The sequence below is a fragment of the Excalfactoria chinensis genome, chromosome 2, assembly GCF_039878825.1.
Source record: "Excalfactoria chinensis isolate bCotChi1 chromosome 2, bCotChi1.hap2, whole genome shotgun sequence".
NCBI lineage: Eukaryota > Metazoa > Chordata > Aves > Galliformes > Phasianidae > Excalfactoria > Excalfactoria chinensis.
This window is the reverse complement of record NC_092826.1, coordinates 76,851,789-76,868,671: the sequence shown is the minus strand read 5'-3', so window position 1 is coordinate 76,868,671 and position 16,883 is coordinate 76,851,789. Positions and strand designations below refer to the sequence as shown.

The 16,883-nt window shown below is 38.6% G+C and overlaps 1 protein-coding gene across 3 annotated transcripts in view; it reads left to right on the top strand.

Moving 5' to 3' along the window:
• Nucleotides 1-16,883, top strand: part of PIGN (phosphatidylinositol glycan anchor biosynthesis class N) — a 100,043-nt gene that overhangs the window by 32,460 nt on the left and 50,700 nt on the right. For all 3 annotated transcript variants that reach the window (XM_072327790.1, XM_072327791.1, XM_072327792.1), the window contains exons 8-12: nt 1,591-1,707; nt 6,904-6,944; nt 9,062-9,121; nt 10,406-10,498; nt 12,878-12,933. In XM_072327790.1, coding sequence (XP_072183891.1) covers nt 1,591-1,707; nt 6,904-6,944; nt 9,062-9,121; nt 10,406-10,498; nt 12,878-12,933 — 367 coding nt within the window. The remainder of the gene's footprint in view (nt 1-1,590; nt 1,708-6,903; nt 6,945-9,061; nt 9,122-10,405; nt 10,499-12,877; nt 12,934-16,883) is intronic.

The window sequence follows — 16,883 nt, the reverse complement described above, 5'->3', positions numbered from 1 at the left end:
CGGTTATTTCTTAATAAAGTTGCCCTTGAACCAATGCATTATTCTTTGTCCTCTACAATGTTTGAAATATATATACAAACAGGATGTGTGTCTACACACATGCACAAAAAATATAATATGCATTGTTTTAGAGCCTTTTAGATCAGCATAGTTTATATAACAACCTCATTGCCTTCAAAACTGGATTAAGTCCCACTGTGGCACCTCACCCACTGAATTCAGTGACCAAAGCTGCTTTCAAGCTTGTGTGGCTTTTGCTTCAACACAGCTGGTATGGAGATGTCATAGTTCTAAACATATTCTTTTTTTCTTCTTTTGGCATCTGATATGTTAACGTGGAGGGAATCTAGAATGCTGTTTCATCAGTTCTTAGTCTGCTACCAGGCTTTTAAAGCCATAAAAATGAATTTGCAGAATGGCAGTTGCTCTGTATCTTCTGTTTTGGAAAAGGAAGTCTGATGATTATTTGGGTACCAGAGAGATAGGTGATTTCTAGGCACTAACCTAATTGCTAAAATCACTCACTATTGATTTCTACTGAATGCTTTAGGGATAGGCAAAATGTTTTGAACAAGCGACTCCTTCCTTCCTTCCTTCCTTCCTTCCTTCCTTCCTTCCTCCCTTCCTCCCTTCCTCCCTTCCTCCCTTCCTCCCTTCCTCCCTTCCTCCCTTCCTCCCTTCCTCCCTTCCTCCCTTCCTCCCTTCCTCCCTTCCTCCCTTCCTCCCTTCCTCCCTTCCTCCCTTCCTCCCTTCCTCCCTTCCTCCCTTCCTCCCTTCCTCCCTTCCTCCCTTCCTCCCTTCCTCCCTTCCTCCCTTCCTCCCTTCCTCCCTTCCTCCCTTCCTCCCTTCCTCCCTTCCTCCCTTCCTCCCTTCCTCCCTTCCTCCCTTCCTCCCTTCCTCCCTTCCTCCCTTCCTCCCTTCCTCCCTTCCTCCCTTCCTCCCTTCCTCCCTTCCTCCCTTCCTCCCTTCCTCCCTTCCTCCCTTCCTCCCTTCCTCCCTTCCTCCCTTCCTCCCTTCCTCCCTTCCTCCCTTCCTCCCTTCCTCCCTTCCTCCCTTCCTCCCTTCCTCCCTTCCTCCCTTCCTCCCTTCCTCCCTTCCTCCCTTCCTCCCTTCCTCCCTTCCTCCCTTCCTCCCTTCCTCCCTTCCTCCCTTCCTCCCTTCCTCCCTTCCTCCCTTCCTCCCTTCCTCCCTTCCTCCCTTCCTCCCTTCCTCCCTTCCTCCCTTCCTCCCTTCCTCCCTTCCTCCCTTCCTCCCTCCCTCCCTCCCTCCCTCCCTCCCTCCCTCCCTCCCTCCCTCCCTTCCTTCCTTCCTCCCTCCCCTGCATTCAATATTGTAGCTTTGTAGGCTTGACCCAAATTATGCAGCTTTCCCAAAGTGGGCCCTTGAGTTCTGCCCTCATTGTTAGTGACAAGGAAAAATAAATAAATCTGAGAAGCTGGAATAGGTCCTCTGTAAGAGGATCCTAGTATAGTATAATAGAATCTATTTGTGTATGTGTGTTTATATACGTAAATATATACGTATATAACTTATATTTTTTTTTACTGTATGCATTTTAAAATTTACACTGTTTTTTTCTGCGCGTCTTAGGATCCCATGGAGCTGGTCATCCCTCAGAGACTTTAACACCACTGATTGCCTGGGGTGCTGGAGTGAATTATCCACAGAAAGTCACATCCCAGCTCTTTGAAGACAATTTTTTGAAAGGTATGTAAAATATGAAACAGTCCGAGATTTTGGTGGAATGGAATAAGGTTCAACAGCTATATCTGTTAAGCTTCTCTAGCATCTGTTCCATTACTCTAAGTATGAATTGCTTTTTGCAAAAAAGTGTGGAAAAAAAAAAAGTGACAATGCATGCACATGGAAGGGACGGTAAAACTGTGTAGATAATATCAGAGCAATGCCCTGTGAGCCATGGAACTGAGGACTTTAGGTATGGGAGAGTATTTACACTCCTGAAACTTGGTTGCAGGGGAGATATAATATTTATGAAGACACCTGGAAGTTAAAATCTATTTGTATAGAAACATGATAAGTTGTCATGGTGTAAGACCTCTTGCTAACTCCACAGTAGTACCCTGGGAACTTGCCAGGGGAGTCCTATCTTGCATTCATCCTTGTGGCTGTTGTTGAAATGCAAACAGTCTTTCTCAATGACAAACTGTGACTCTTCTATTTTTCCCCTATGTACTTTAAGAAGAGTAAACATTCATATTTAAAACTTTTTTTAAAAAATAAAATTTAATATTTTGTATACATAATAAGTATCGTCTTATTGGAATTTTCTTGGGATTCTAATACTAGATATGATAAAAAGCACTAGCTCTTCTGCTTTCATGTGTTTCACTCTCCCTTCTCCTTCTTAAGATACCTTGATTCTCTCAGGTTGTTACTTGGGATCAATGAAGTAATGACTTCCTATTTTGCTGGACTTTTTGTCAAGGTATGTAGATTACTCCAAAAGTAATGCCTCCTATTTATTTTAATGGAAGTTGTAACAGGTATAAGGAGGATAAAAACACCATCTGATAGAGCAAATTCTTAGCTATGAAACAGTGTTTTTCAGCATAAATAATACCATTAGCTATGCATTTTTTTCCAGAAGAGCCTGCATGCTGTGCTTGTGAAAATCTGCATGGCTGTCCAGAACATGGCTTGTCTTTCATGTTGCTGTCGCCACTGCTGAAATGCACCATCCATCACCTCACTGTGCTCAGATGGTGTTGATGAATGTCAATGAGTAGAATTTTTTCTGCATGGAGGAATGTGATGACACACCTTTGCTTCACCAGCACTTCCATGTCAGACACCATTCTGTCAGGCTGCCCCTCTGCTGCCATTTCTCACGTGGCAATAAAATGTAATGGAGTACTGGTTGGCCAGTTCAATCTCTGTAGCCCTGTCACTAACGTCTGCCTCTGACATCATGGGCCAATAAAATAGGAGGCATTACTTTTGGAGTGGCCTTTGTACACTGGAAAAGAAAAAAGGTGCAAAAATAGTTTCAAATGTCAGATTTTAATCCCACCTACTCATGAGAAGGTATTTGGAAATAAATAAAACTGGACCTGTCAAGTGTGGATCATGCACACATTGTGCTCATTTATCTCTATTACAAATAACAACACCTCTGATAAAACTGAAAAATAGTAAAATAGAATAAAATCAGTAGAGTCTGGAGCCCATGACAGTTGATCTTCAAGACTTCTAAGGACTCTCAGTGTCTCTGTTTATCCATAATAGCAGATTTTTATGACTGTCAGTTTTTACTCTTAACTTTAGTATAAACATCAGTGTCTGACTTGAAGTAACGATAAAAATGATGTGAGAGCACTTCAAAAATATGAGTATTGAACTGATATCTAGGTATACAATAGGAAAAGAGACTTGGCTGTCACTTGTTAGGAGATGTTTGTTTTCTTCAAAGCAAGGACTATGCCTGCACCCTGCTGTGCCTGCTTCATATTTTCCTTGTACTGGTGTTTTGGTGTTGTGTTTTGTTTTGTTTTTTCCTTTGTTTTGATCTTATTAAAGGCAAACATCTGATGCTGCCCTTTGTTCTAGACTTGCTTTGCATCTTTCCAGCTGAAGAGCGTGGTGTTAATTTGGTTTAGACACTCGTTACAGGTTCTTAATTGCCAGGAACGATCTCTATTTGAGCTCTGAATTTGTATGAATAAAATGAGAGTTTTAATCTCTCTTTGCATTACAAGTACTCTGTGGTAGCATATTACACTCCTGTCATTACATTACAGCTTCTAGTAGGCTATGTAGCTCAAATGTAAAGAAAAAAAACTGTTGAAATGGAACTTGATGCTCAGTTTAGTTATTTTGTTAAATTACAGACCTATATCTTTTCATAAAGTCCAGGTATGTAAGAAAAAAAGAGGCAAAGAAATCTCAAGAAGAGTTCTCTAGGATTGACTCTTCTGCTCATTTAAAAAAGAGAAAAGAAGGCACCATGTGTGGATGTGGACTACATTTTCAAGATTGCTTCATTACACATCTATGCTAGTGACAGATTTATATTTCTGATGGTGTGTTCCAGTTCTTGCCTCTACTGACAAAATCCTTCCTAAGTGCTGAGTTACAAGTTCATGGCGGCAGCGCTGTATTTTCAGTGTTGCCAAACTTAGGCTCTGCTCTGTGCAAACAGGCTCTAGGCAGCTCAGTGAATCGTCTCTTTCTCATCATTGCCATCAAGGGTAGATACCCCCAGAGGCAGTGCTGACAGTCAGGACTCAGTCCATCCAATTTGTCATGCAATGATCAGTGTATTTCTTCGGTGCCTGAGGGACACAGTGTCTGCTCCAGAATGACAGCAGTCTCCTTATCAGTCCCTTCACCTGTGCTTTGCCTTCCTTTGAGGCTATCCATGCAATTGTTTTGGAAAAATTTGCAATGGCAGAACTGCATCCTGTGGGCAATGCACAGCATTACCCATTTGGCTATTGGCTTGACCCTTCAAGGCAGAGAAAACACAGAGCTCCTCAGCACAGACCCTGCTGGGTGGCCTTGAAATACCATTTCAGCAGCCTTAAAATGTGATGGTGGCTTTCATCTACAGACTGGGGTCTGGAGCACAGGCCTTGTGAGGAGCAGCTGAAGGAGCTGGGATTGTGTAGTCTGGAGAAGAGGAGGCTCAGGGGAGACCTTATTGCTTTCTATAACTACCTGAATGGAGGTTGTAGTGAGCTGGGGGTCAGCCTCTTCTCTTGTGTAACTGGTGATAGGACTAGAGGGAATGGCTTCAAGCTGTGCCAGGGGAAGTTCAGGCTGGACGTTAGGAAATACTACTTCTCTGAAAGAGTGGTCAGGCAATGGAACAGGCTGCCCAGGGAGGTGGTAGAGTCACCAATCCTGGAGGTTTCAAAGAACAGTTGGATGTTGTGTTGAGAGACAAGGTTTAGTGAGAACTGCTGGTGATTGGTGGATGGTTGGACTGGATGATCTTGTAGGTCTGTTCCAACCTTGGTGATTCTGTGACTTACCTGTTTCAGATGAAGTTCAGCCTGATTTGCTTCACCTGATGTAGCTCAGTGTATCCCTTTGCTGTTTCTGCTTGTGTGAGGTTTTGTGTGAGATTTCCTTTGGTTCATGTAGCCTCATACTTAGCCTTTCTTCTTGCACTGGCACTTCCCTGGAGTTCCTTTAGATTGTTTGCATCTAACAGCTCAGTGGGCTGCAGTAGTAGTGTGGCAAGATACCATACAAGAAACCTGGACAGCAAGCTTGAAACACCTACAACAATAAAAGTAAATAAATCGAGGACAACAACTAGATCTACCCTGTCTCATTTCCAGGAGTGTAGCCCACTTTGGTCAGTTTGGAGAAGTGTCTCATTCCTTGGGAGCAGTTGGATCTAATGTGTTATAGCTGCTGGTCCCGGGCATGTCTGAAATCCATTTCATGTTGAAAATATCTGAGTAAGGAAAGCAGAGATGTAAAAATTCCTAGGTTTAACAGAAGCTTCTCCAGCAGAACTGCAGTTCCTTCTTGCCCCAAGCGTTCTTGCCCATCTATGTGTAAGGATAATTTTATCACCTTTTTGATTGGAAAATGTTACTAAAGGAAAACAAGCATTGCTTTTATATAATAAGAATATATCTGAGAATATATCTCTAGAAATAACTATAACCCTGCTTCCGGTTCTGGAAAGCACAAGGAAACAACCATACTCACTTTGGTGCAAGTTTAACACAGACTTCGTGATTAATACTGATAATACTTCCCCTCTGTTGCCATGGCAACTCATTTTAACTATTTCTTGCTGTTGTTAAAATGCATCGCTGCTGTTCAGGATGTTCTTAGTACATAATTAACAATGAACTTGCAGCTTGCATTGCTACAAGTTAATTGCTGAAACTTGAATACATGCAATACTCAGATCAGAGACTTTTCCCCTCCTGGTTAATTTTCAGTTTAGGTTTGGGTCTGATATAGTCAGGGCATACTGAAAGTCTGAGAAAGATTGCAGCCTAGGATTTGAATGCAAACTGTTGTTTGGAAAATAATGAGGGTGTGCCAGAACTTTGCATTATGCTTTACCACTGCTTTCAATGAAATCTGTTTCTCCTGTTCTTAAACTTTAATTCAAGACAACCCAGAGGTTGTTAGTTTGTTTGTTTGGTTTGTTTGCTCCTATTGTTGCTGTAGGTATTGGGTTACCTAATTTAATCACTGGGAAAAGACATGAAGAAATAACCCTCCTAAACTCTGTTTTGAAATAGCTTTCTGCTCCCATAGAGAAAGAACTACTACTTCGTTTCCTTAGAGATTAATGGTGAACAGGAAAATGCTGTTTTGAACCAGCTTTTTGAATAATGCACCACAGCTTCAGGAGTTTGTACGTTTGGCTTTGTCTGTCTTCTCTGTAGTTGTTCTGATTGCTAAGTTGTTGAACTTTTCCCTTTAGCTCAGTTTTAGCCAGTACTGTGTGTGGCAAACATGAAGTGTATTTGTATTAGTCTGTACCAGTATTTGAGGGACCTTGAGTTAACCCTTTCCTCAAAAAAAAGAAAAACAACAACAAAATTAAGCAGTTCTTCTCCTGAAATCGAGTTTTGATCTTTTAGCCAATGCAGGAAATTGTGTTATTTTCTGTGCTGTACTGGAAAAAGAAAAGCTTGGACTTTCCTCTACTGATCTGGGTCGCAGTTGCCAGCAGCAATTTATTCTGGTGGGTGAAAGAAAATGTGAAGCAAAATAAATACATTTTATTGTTTCTGCCTGTTGTGCTCTCTGTAACCCCTCTTGAGCTGGCATCCTGAAGCCAAATTATACTTTTCTTTAGTAACACCAATTTTCAGAAAGTGGCGACAAGATATTAAATGTCAACTGAATTATCCTGTTCAAATCTATTTGGAGTTGCTGTTCATGTGCTCTCTTATCTCTTTGCAGAATGGAAGCTGGAGAATCTGAAGAGAATGGATGTCAATCAGGTATCGAACATACCTAATTTAAGAACTCATAAATGTTCAACTTGCATTTTGTGAGATTTAAACTAATTGAGGGAACTTGAATGAATCATTGCACTCACGTAGTGTTTCCTTGGTAAATGTTACTTAAATCTTAATTCAAGAGCTTCAGGAACTGCCCTCAACATTTATAATGCAGTACAACCTGTCAGGTACTCCATGGAAGCTCAGTACCACTTATATGAAAGTAACTTGAATAGCATTTAGTATGTTTTCAGGGTGGAATTTGTTTTTGCAACCTTTAGCAATGAGTTGTGATTCTATGTCAGGGCTTGAACCAGTGACTGAGTGCCTGGTAGAAATGCAAGGCCAACTCAGGGTAGCTCAGGTGCAAGCAGTGCAGCTGAGGGACTGGAAGGGGTAGAAACTGGATGCACCCCGTCCCATACCTCATTGAAGTGTTGGCACTGGTGACCCATTCCTGGTGGAGGCCTTCCAAAGGTTAGCAGCTTCTTTCCTTTATTTCTGTGCTCCCAGTGCTTGCATTTATGTAGATCCTCACTTGCTGCAGCCTAGGATCTTCCTACTGTGTCACTGCCACACTTTCCACTGTATTATACCTACCCTCTATCTTCTACATGTAAAATACTCTGGTGTTGAACTTAATGCCTCCTCCCATGAAGACACCCAGCTAAACACAAACAGTAGTCTGATGACTGTGTTTCTGAAGTTAGTGCTGTGTGGTTTTTGCTATGCTTAAGGTGTATTTGTTTGTTTAGTGTTGTTTTTCACAGCTATTTTGAAATCTGTATTTTTTTTATTATTTTTTTTCCAGAACTTACTATCACTATTGGAATAAAATTAATTCTTGCTATATTGTAGAACTGCTTTATTTTATTTTTTTTTTCCAACAAGGTCTATAGTTATGGCCCAGCCACTTGGGTGTTTAGACAAGTATGTAGCATTGTACTGTAAAGAAAAAAAAAAGATGGGCAACTTAACTCTTTGTTACTAAATCAGTCAAACTTTATTAAGTCCTGGATATGATGTACATTTGTGCACTGGCAGCTTGCTTCTCACTTCATTCCGTTCTATGAACCCCAATATAAAAATAAAAGACTCCAATGTGATAAAACAATGGAAGGATGCTTGTGCTAGAAAGTTAAGTCTGGGCAAGTTCTTGATCAGCTGCTCTCAACAAAATCCTTGCATGAAGGTAGAGCTGGATTTTCATCTTAAGGTTGTTAAAAGTTACAGGGATGTCATTTTAAGACTGGTTTTTAATATAAATAGAGAGTCTTAAGTCACTTTGTTCCATGTAATGGACTCCTCAAAGACTGCTTTCTCCAGCACTCTGTAGTATATGTGGAATTATAGGTAATAATAGCAAGCTGGATTCCTGCTTTTATATTGCAGTACGTATGTTTTGTCCTCTAAAAATAACAGTTTGGAGACCGCTTCTGCACAGCTTTGCAGCAGTGCCTTGGATTTCAACACAGTTTCTTCAGATTTGTAGTGGAGGAATTTTTATGTGTAGTTTTATACTAAAGGAAAATAAAACCAAATGAGATAAAGTGGTCGTCAGTGCAGATAGAAGGTAATGGTAGTTTACTTTCTGAGAAGCCTTGATGTAAACAAAGAGGCTTCCTTGAGGATTAAGCATCGAGTGGAAAAAAGAAAACTCCTAGAGTCCTGCTTTGAGGGGGAAGAGTAATCCTCACTGTGGAAATACAGGCAGAGGAGTGTTTTGAAAGGCAATATACTCCATGTATTGTCTAAAGGTGTAAATATGACATTCTTTCTTGGTATTAATTGTCATAAAAATGGTATGCTTCTGAGTGCAATGTAGAAGAAAGATACCGAATTTCTTCAAATAAAAATGATGACATTTAATATATTGGTTTTTAAGCTAAATATATTTTTGAAGCTTTGTCAGTAGTACAGTTTTGCGTGTTTTGAATCTAACAATTTCATGATGACTACTGGGAACTGTAGAAGAAATATTAATAAGTTGTTTAAGTTAAAGCTTTACATTATGATATCATGAATGTATCTACATTTGTAAAAGTTGAAAATAAACTGAATTTATTAGTTCTAGAAGCTTTAATTATGTTAAAATGAGGATGCTTCTGTTTGCACAGGCTGACATAGCACCACTGATGGCCTCCCTTATTGGTGTTCCTTTCCCCTTGAATTCCGTGGTAGGTACTACAAACACTTCACCATATTGCAGCAATCTGCTTGTCTTAGAGGAAAGTCTGTTGGGATTAAGACATAAGGAGAAAGATTAAAAATCTGAGAAATTAATAGAGGGGGTATAAGGCTGCTCATAATTGCAGTTCTATGTGCATGAGTTTTCACTTTGGTACATAATCTTTTATAATATTGTGTAGTACTTGGAAAGGTGGCTGATTGTTTCATAAACTGCAACTTTACACTGTTAAGCGAGAAAGTTTTTTGTATTTTTAGGGATGTTACAAATACAGTATGGTTTGAATAACGTTTGATTTTGATCGCAAAGCAGGCTAGTTCTTGCAAATTAATGTTTAAGTACTTGTTTAATTTAGTGTGGTGGGTTTTTCAGATGATATATTGTTCCTTTAATTTAACAAACAGTGGGAGTCCTCACTGAGATGGCTTTTTCTTTGAATTTGCTTTCTTTATTTCTGGGTATTCCAAGGTTTCTTTAATAAATACCTGACTGGCAGTTAGCATTATGCTACTGTGTGCCTCCGGTGGCGCAGCGGTAGAATTCCCGTTTGCAACACCAGGGGGCCCGGGTTCGAATCCCTCCCTGTGGAGCAGGGGGTAGAAGTGCCGCTCTGCTACACAGAGGGCTCGAATCCCGGGAGTTGGACTCGATGATCTCTAAGGTCCCTTCCAACTCGCACAATACTATGATACTATGATGATATGATATGATGATACTGTATTGTCATGCTTCTTATTTTGCATTAAAAACATCTCTTTACAACACATTTTCATAATGCTTTTTCTACAAACTCTGCTCAAGAGCATGTACTATACTGAAGTCCTTGCTGGACATACAGACTGCAAGGAAAGAATGATGGTGGCATATGAATTGTTCACTTGCTCATTGCAAGTGCTGGGCAAGTCAGGACCGAGTGTGGGTTTGGGCTGAAAGCTTCTAGGTGTTTTTAAAATGACCTCAGATTAGTGGCTGAGGTCTTATTACTCTATGCTATGTTGTTTAGTAACAAAGTCCATTACTTACCTTTTTTATGTTTCTGTGGGAATTGGGGTGGTGTGGACAGTCTGATGTTGGGAAATGATGTGGAATATTTAAAAGCTATTACAGTAGTTATTTAAGTAGTACTTTGAAGCACTCTTACTTCATTTTGGCCTGCCGTTCAGTGAGAAAAATTCTTGTTTCCTCTTACATTTTTGAGTTATATATATGCGGAATATATATTTATATTATAAATATAAATAATATATATATATATATTTGTTTTCTTTCCCAGGGAACCCTACCTCTGGAATATCTGAACAACAGTGATCATTTCAAAGCAGAGAGCATGTTTACCAATGCTGTTCAGGTTCTTGAGCAATTTAAGGTAACTAAGCATATGTTGAAAAAGAAGAACGTGTCTCTGAGTAACAATTATTGCTGCACTGTGTAAAATAGTTTTCTGGGACATGTAGTATATGTGGCATTCTGTAATTCAATGGGCTAAAACTGTGTGCATGTGCCATATAGGTCCTTCTGAAAATAATGCCTCTCGTTTGTTTCTATGGAAACTACAACAGATACAAAGAGCAAAATAATACTATTTAATAGAGCAAATTTTCAGCTGCAACATGCTGTTTCTCAGCATAGTCATCACCATTAGCTATGCATTTTTGCAAACAGTGAACAAGAACCTGCATACTGTGCTTGTAAAAATCAGCGCTAGTGGAGGTGACCTGCTGTCACTGCTGCTGAAACGCACTACCCACCACCTCCCTATGCTCACATCCACTGTTTGGTCTCCATAAACATTCAGCAAGTGTCACTGAATGTCAATAAGTGCCATTTTTAACTCATGGAGGAATTCAGTTCCACACTTTTGCTTCACACGCACTTCCATGTCAGTCATCAGTTTATCAGACTGCCCCACTACTGCCATCTGTCACATGAAAACAAAATAGAATACAGGTGGGAAGGTTAAACCTCTACTGCCATACCACCAACATCCACCTCTGATGTTGTGGACCAACATAATAAAATAGGAGGCTTTACTTTCAGAGTAGCCCTTGTGGGTGATTCGCTTGATTAGTGGTGAGAAGCATATCTGAAGAGGTTTGAAAGACTTTAATAAGCTTTTTCTTTTAATGAAAATAAGATTTATTTTTTTTTCCTCAGTTCTTAACTTAAATACTCATGTTTATTGATATTAGTGTAAACTAACCTGTAGGCAGGATGTAGGTAGGCTTCAAACTGAGTACAAAGTTCTGCAACTGGAAGAGGAGACATCTCTTCTGACAGTGCTTGGGGAGACAAGGCTCTCAGAAAGAATCAACAAACAAATCAAAAAGTAACAAGCACGTTACTTAAAGAAATGAAATTAGTGGGTTAATTAACCTTTAGCTTATGCTGTAGTGTCTGTTGTTTTGCTTTAGCTTATCTCTGCTTTCTATCTTGTTTCATCTCATATTTGACATTATGAGAACATGTGGTCCAAGCAAACAAAAAAGGTTCTATTTCACTAGATGCTGTTTACTTATGGAGTAAGAAACAGTCCAAAATCCCAAAATCTCCGTTTTGACACAAAGCAGAGTCATGCAGAGCTGTCAAGAAATGCATGTGACAGTAGCAGAGCAAGGAGCTGATTTGAGATCACCTGTAATGTGATGACTAGTGCCTTCAGCACTTTCTGTCCCTTGAATACATGGCTTACCAAACATAGTTTTTGGGGATAACAAATGGGTCATGTCAACAGCAGAGTCATTTCCAAATCTGTGATGGAGAGCTGCCATATAGCAGAGGAACTGGCCGGCTGGATGTGAAGCTGAAGTGTGCTGGTACGGCCTCCATGTTTGGAACAAAGTCTGCTCTAAGTATTAAAGATGTAACATGGCTTTTTGTTGTTGTTGTTAAGTATTGTCTTGGGGAATACTTAAGAAAAAATCATTAGCTCTTGTCCTGCTTTTCTGTAAGTTAATGTTTATTCTGTAGTTTTAGTGTTATACTATTTTCTTGTTGAGTGGCTTATTTCGGAAGAACTGTTTGTGAATTTTGCATTTCATTGCTGAAGCAGAAGTAGTGTGTTGGATTAGACATGTGAGTTTTTACTTTTTCTGTGATGGAGTGACCTGATCACAGATTGTACTCCCTGGAGAGAGTATGTTGTATTGCATGGATAGAATGAGACATGCGGGTTGCTACTTCAAGCTGTCAGATTCTGAGAGCACTGTGCTAGAAAGTTCTCTCTGCTTTATGCCATCAGTCAAACTCAAGTCAAACTGGTGCAGGAGACCTTAAAGATGTTTTGAAGGGCCTTGGGCAAAGTGACTCTGTCATCAAAATCTTCTATTTTTATCCAAGCGCAGGTTAATCGATCTAATAGTATTGTTTGAACACTGTAGCAGCTGAGTATTAGTTCCTGTCTGGCATAAATAATGGCACTTCCATAAGAGACTGTTGGTGAATTCATTTAGTATTTCTAGCTACATCTTTCGTTTCTCCTAAGAATTGTAGAAATCCTTCTATAATAATCACTGAGAGGAGGAGTGGGGATTGTGTTTTACCTATACCGGAACAGCTTTGGTTTTCCAGAAACACTGATTCAGTGCTCAGAGGAGTTGTATAAATGATATACTGACAATTTGATTTCATTCCTTTTCCTATAAGAGTCTCCTATGGAAGAGTCTTTTCTATGACTTAGTTTAATGCCTCATACAATTTTTATTCTTGTTGCAGCTTGCATCTAATTGTTTATTTTTTTTTAATGCAGGTTAAGATGAGTCAGAAAAAGAGAACTACGTTATCATTTCTGTTCACACCATTTAAGTAAGTGCCTTTAAAACTTAACTTGATTGCCCTAATGCTTTGTTATTCCAGTGAAATGCAACAACAGACAGATCTGGTCTCTTCAGTCTATATTAAATCATAGTGTTCATGTGACTATGAAACTTTGCATTAGAAAGAAGACTGTTGAATGAATTTATATTTCAAAGTTCTGATTAGAATTAGATTAAAAAAGAAAAAAGTTTAATTCCTTACCGTTAAACTTTTTTTAAGGGCTATTTGCTTAAACTTTTTGACAATATACCTTTATATAGACTTCGCAGTAACTTTCACTGTGGCCTTTTGCTATGTTCTTTTAGCATTCTTTGGGAGATTAAAGTCACTATAGGGTTAGGGAAAAAAAAATCTGTTCTCTTTCTTGTTTGTATGTATATCAAGGTTGGACTAAGAATTATTTCTTCTGCAGTTTAAGTTCTAATGAATAGCCAATAAGCAAAATGCTTTACAGCAAGAAATGAAGTTCAATATCTTTAGAATTTGTGCTGCCTAGTATTAGTGTTTCCAAGTTCATGAAGGAGTTCTCAAAGGGATTTGTTTAGCTGTGAGCTCTCTGTTCTAGTGTGCAGAGCTGTTAGTGACCTTCTCACCCTTCAGTTTTATCCAACTAAAGCTGCTTTATCCTATTTCCATCCCCCTGCCCCAGAAGGTCTGAGAAAACTTTGCTTTGGGTGCACAGGATCAGTCCTGCTTTTACTGTGTGCTCCAAAAATGCTTTGTCATTGAGCACGCTTGTTTTCCTTTGAGACTGATGTTAATTAAGATCTTTATATCATAGGAACAGTAAAGTACTTGAATTGTTCCCTGTGAAGTGCATTTAACTGCTAAATAGGATTGCTGTCTTTCTGAACAGAGATTTATAGTGTTATTTTATACCACTAACTTCTTCAGAAGGATAGGTTCTAAGACACTTAGTCTCTGCAACCACAGCTAAGTCAATCTTGAGCATATAATGAATGTTTTAATTAACATTCTGATTAAGAATGACAATAGTATTATCAAGGAACTTACTGATTATATGGAACAAAAATGCTGTATGGAATGGATGGTCAGTCGTCTTTGGTTCTGTGGGGAAGACTTTGATTAAGTCAATTTCATCTTTTTACAATAAATATCTTATTCAGTAAAATAGTATGAGTTTCTCTTAATAGTAGATTTATCTTTAAAGGATTTAACTGCTACTAATTACCCTATGAACTGGGGTTTTCCTCTTTTTTTGTGATATGTTGTATTGTTCAAAGTTGAAACTCTTGAGACGTTAATCACTTTGAAAATAAGACAAAAACTTGTTATAAAAGTATGGTTACTTTTTGGCATGGTACACTGGAAAAAATAAATTGATTTTACTCTTTCAATAATTTTAAAGTAGTTACTGAATGAGAATTTGAGGTAACGGTTTCATGGCAAATGTTTTTATGTGAGACCAGATAGATTCCTTGGGTCTGTGAATTACCTTACAGAAGTTATCAATGGTTGCATGTTATGTGAATAAAGACTTTATTTGGTTCCTTAAGAAGATAAATTTGTATCTTCACTGTAGGAAAATAGAAAAAGTTTCATACCACAGGCCATCACACATTAATGCAAATACTCATCCAGCATATATTGTACAGGGTTTCCCTGGGTGCTAAGTAGTATACACAGTACTCCTTCATTTTTGAAACTTGGTTTGTGTCTGATAAGCTACCGGGAGTCCTTTTGTGTGGAGGTGACTGTGAAAGCAATGAAATGTAAGCCTGAACTTCAGCTTTAGCTGATGATCTGCCATGTTAGAGTAAGCCAACTTTCATCAGTGGTTTAAGTAAATTTTGCTTGAACCAGAGTGAAATGCTCAGGAAACCTATCCCTTTCTGATGCCTTTCCTGTGATACTGTAAGTCAAGTTGTATGTATTTGGTAGCAAGGAGATGTGCATTTCAGATCTTCACAGCTAGCTTTGTCCATGTTAACAAATCCAAGGGTTCTGACAGTTAATATGTCTAAGTAGGTTTTTGCTGTGTGCTACCAAGCATGTTTTGAAGAATAGAAACCCAGATGGCATCAGCATTACGGCCCACGTGATCCAGTTTGAAATCTATTAAATATTTGTTGTTCGACTAATACTACGGCACTGAAAAAAAAAAAATGTGTATCAGGGAGTCTATGTAAAATTGTCTATGTATAATTTTATATTAGCAACCACTTAGAAGGCAAAATTCTCTCCAGATACAAAGTAGTATTTATTACTTAGTATATAAAAGGGTATGGAATGATGCAGTTGCTCTACTGCTCTTAAGGTAAATTAAAAAGGCGAAGCTTTGAATGGCTTACTTTTGTATCTGAAGCAGGTGATCTCCTGCTATGCTGTTTCTGAATAATTTGTAATTGTATAAAGGTTTTATTTATGCACAGGTATGCATTTTTTTGTATTTGTCAGCACAGTTCTGGAGAGTTAGCCCACAAATTATTGTTAATCTGTGATTGACCTTGCCTACTGCTGAACACAGTTGTGTGTTCTGGCTACTACTATCCTTTCAGTAAGGTGTAAGTAGTTTCTTCTACCACTGTTCATTTATTTGAATTTTTGTAGAAGGGAGTTAAATATACTTTTAAAAATATTTCTGGTGCTGTAAATCTGTAACTTGAAGCTTAGAAAGCATAATGTTTTATTACACCCCAGTTTATTGGAGGTTAGTGAAGCATACTTCATGGCTTTTGGGACCATCAACTTTATGTGGAAATTTAAAAAGTAACATTCTGTTTTCGAATATTAGAGATTCTCTTTCACTATCATGATAATGGAAAAATAAACAAAGATGTATGAAGAACTGCCTTTCTTAAATTATTTAAATGATGTAATTGAATAAATGTTGTTTAAGTCTGTATAACAGAAATGGGAATGAGAGTTCAAAGAGGTACATGAATCTAAAACTTCTGAGACATTCAATTTTCAGAGAAGTGGGTACAATTACTATTAAAGTTTTATATATCTACGGGGAGAGAGATACTTTCACAGATAACATATTCTGTAGAAAGCAGAATATAGCGAAAACCTCAGCTTAATTTTTCAGCATGTAAAAAAACATTTGTATATTCTGTGGTGAAAATCCTGTTTCTGAGCTTGAATTTTCAAGTGTATTAATATCAAGTGACTGGAAAACTGTTTGTGTCCTCAAATGCAATGACTTAAAAACAAATGTTTGAATTGTATGTTAAATCGATCACAGCAAAAGCATTGAACTATTTCTTGTGTATTACAGGGCTGTGTTTGTCTTATGTAGACAATATTGTTGACATAGAGGAAATTTCTTGAGTTGATATAAGACTGATTTCCATAAGGAATCCATCCTCTAATGGAGGTATGATTAGCTGAGTGGACAGGGGATGAAGGAGACCATTGGAAATGTTCCCTTTATTACGTGGATCCAAATTGCATCCCCTAAACTATGTTAAGTTTATGAAGATGGGGAGGATGGATCTGATCATTGTTGTATAATGAAAACTCTGGTAGTGTCTTCTTGATCACATTTGAAGGAAGGTAAGAATTTGGGTAGTTAATGAATGCGTATGGCTGACAAGTAGTTTTGTTTACACTTAGTCAAAGTCCCTTCATCAAGGAGCAAACCTTTCTAAAAGTGTATTCTGAGGCTACCTATTTCACAGGTATACCTTTTGGAAGGAAGTCAGCTTCAAGTGCCTGCTGATTCAGCAGGGCCAGGTGCACAACTTGCTCCCATGGGAGCAGATTGTCCTTTATATGCAAGTTGCTTGTGAGGCTTACATTGAATAATTGCTTATAGTATTTATTCCAGTGGAGTGCCTGAAGAGATTTACTGTCTGAATTGAGTTTCCTTCCTGCTTCCTTCCACTTGCTACTTTTTTTCACTATTTATGAAAGGCAAGTGAGTCTTCAAAAATTACTTACTTAGCAAAATCGGAGGCTTTTCATATTGGGAA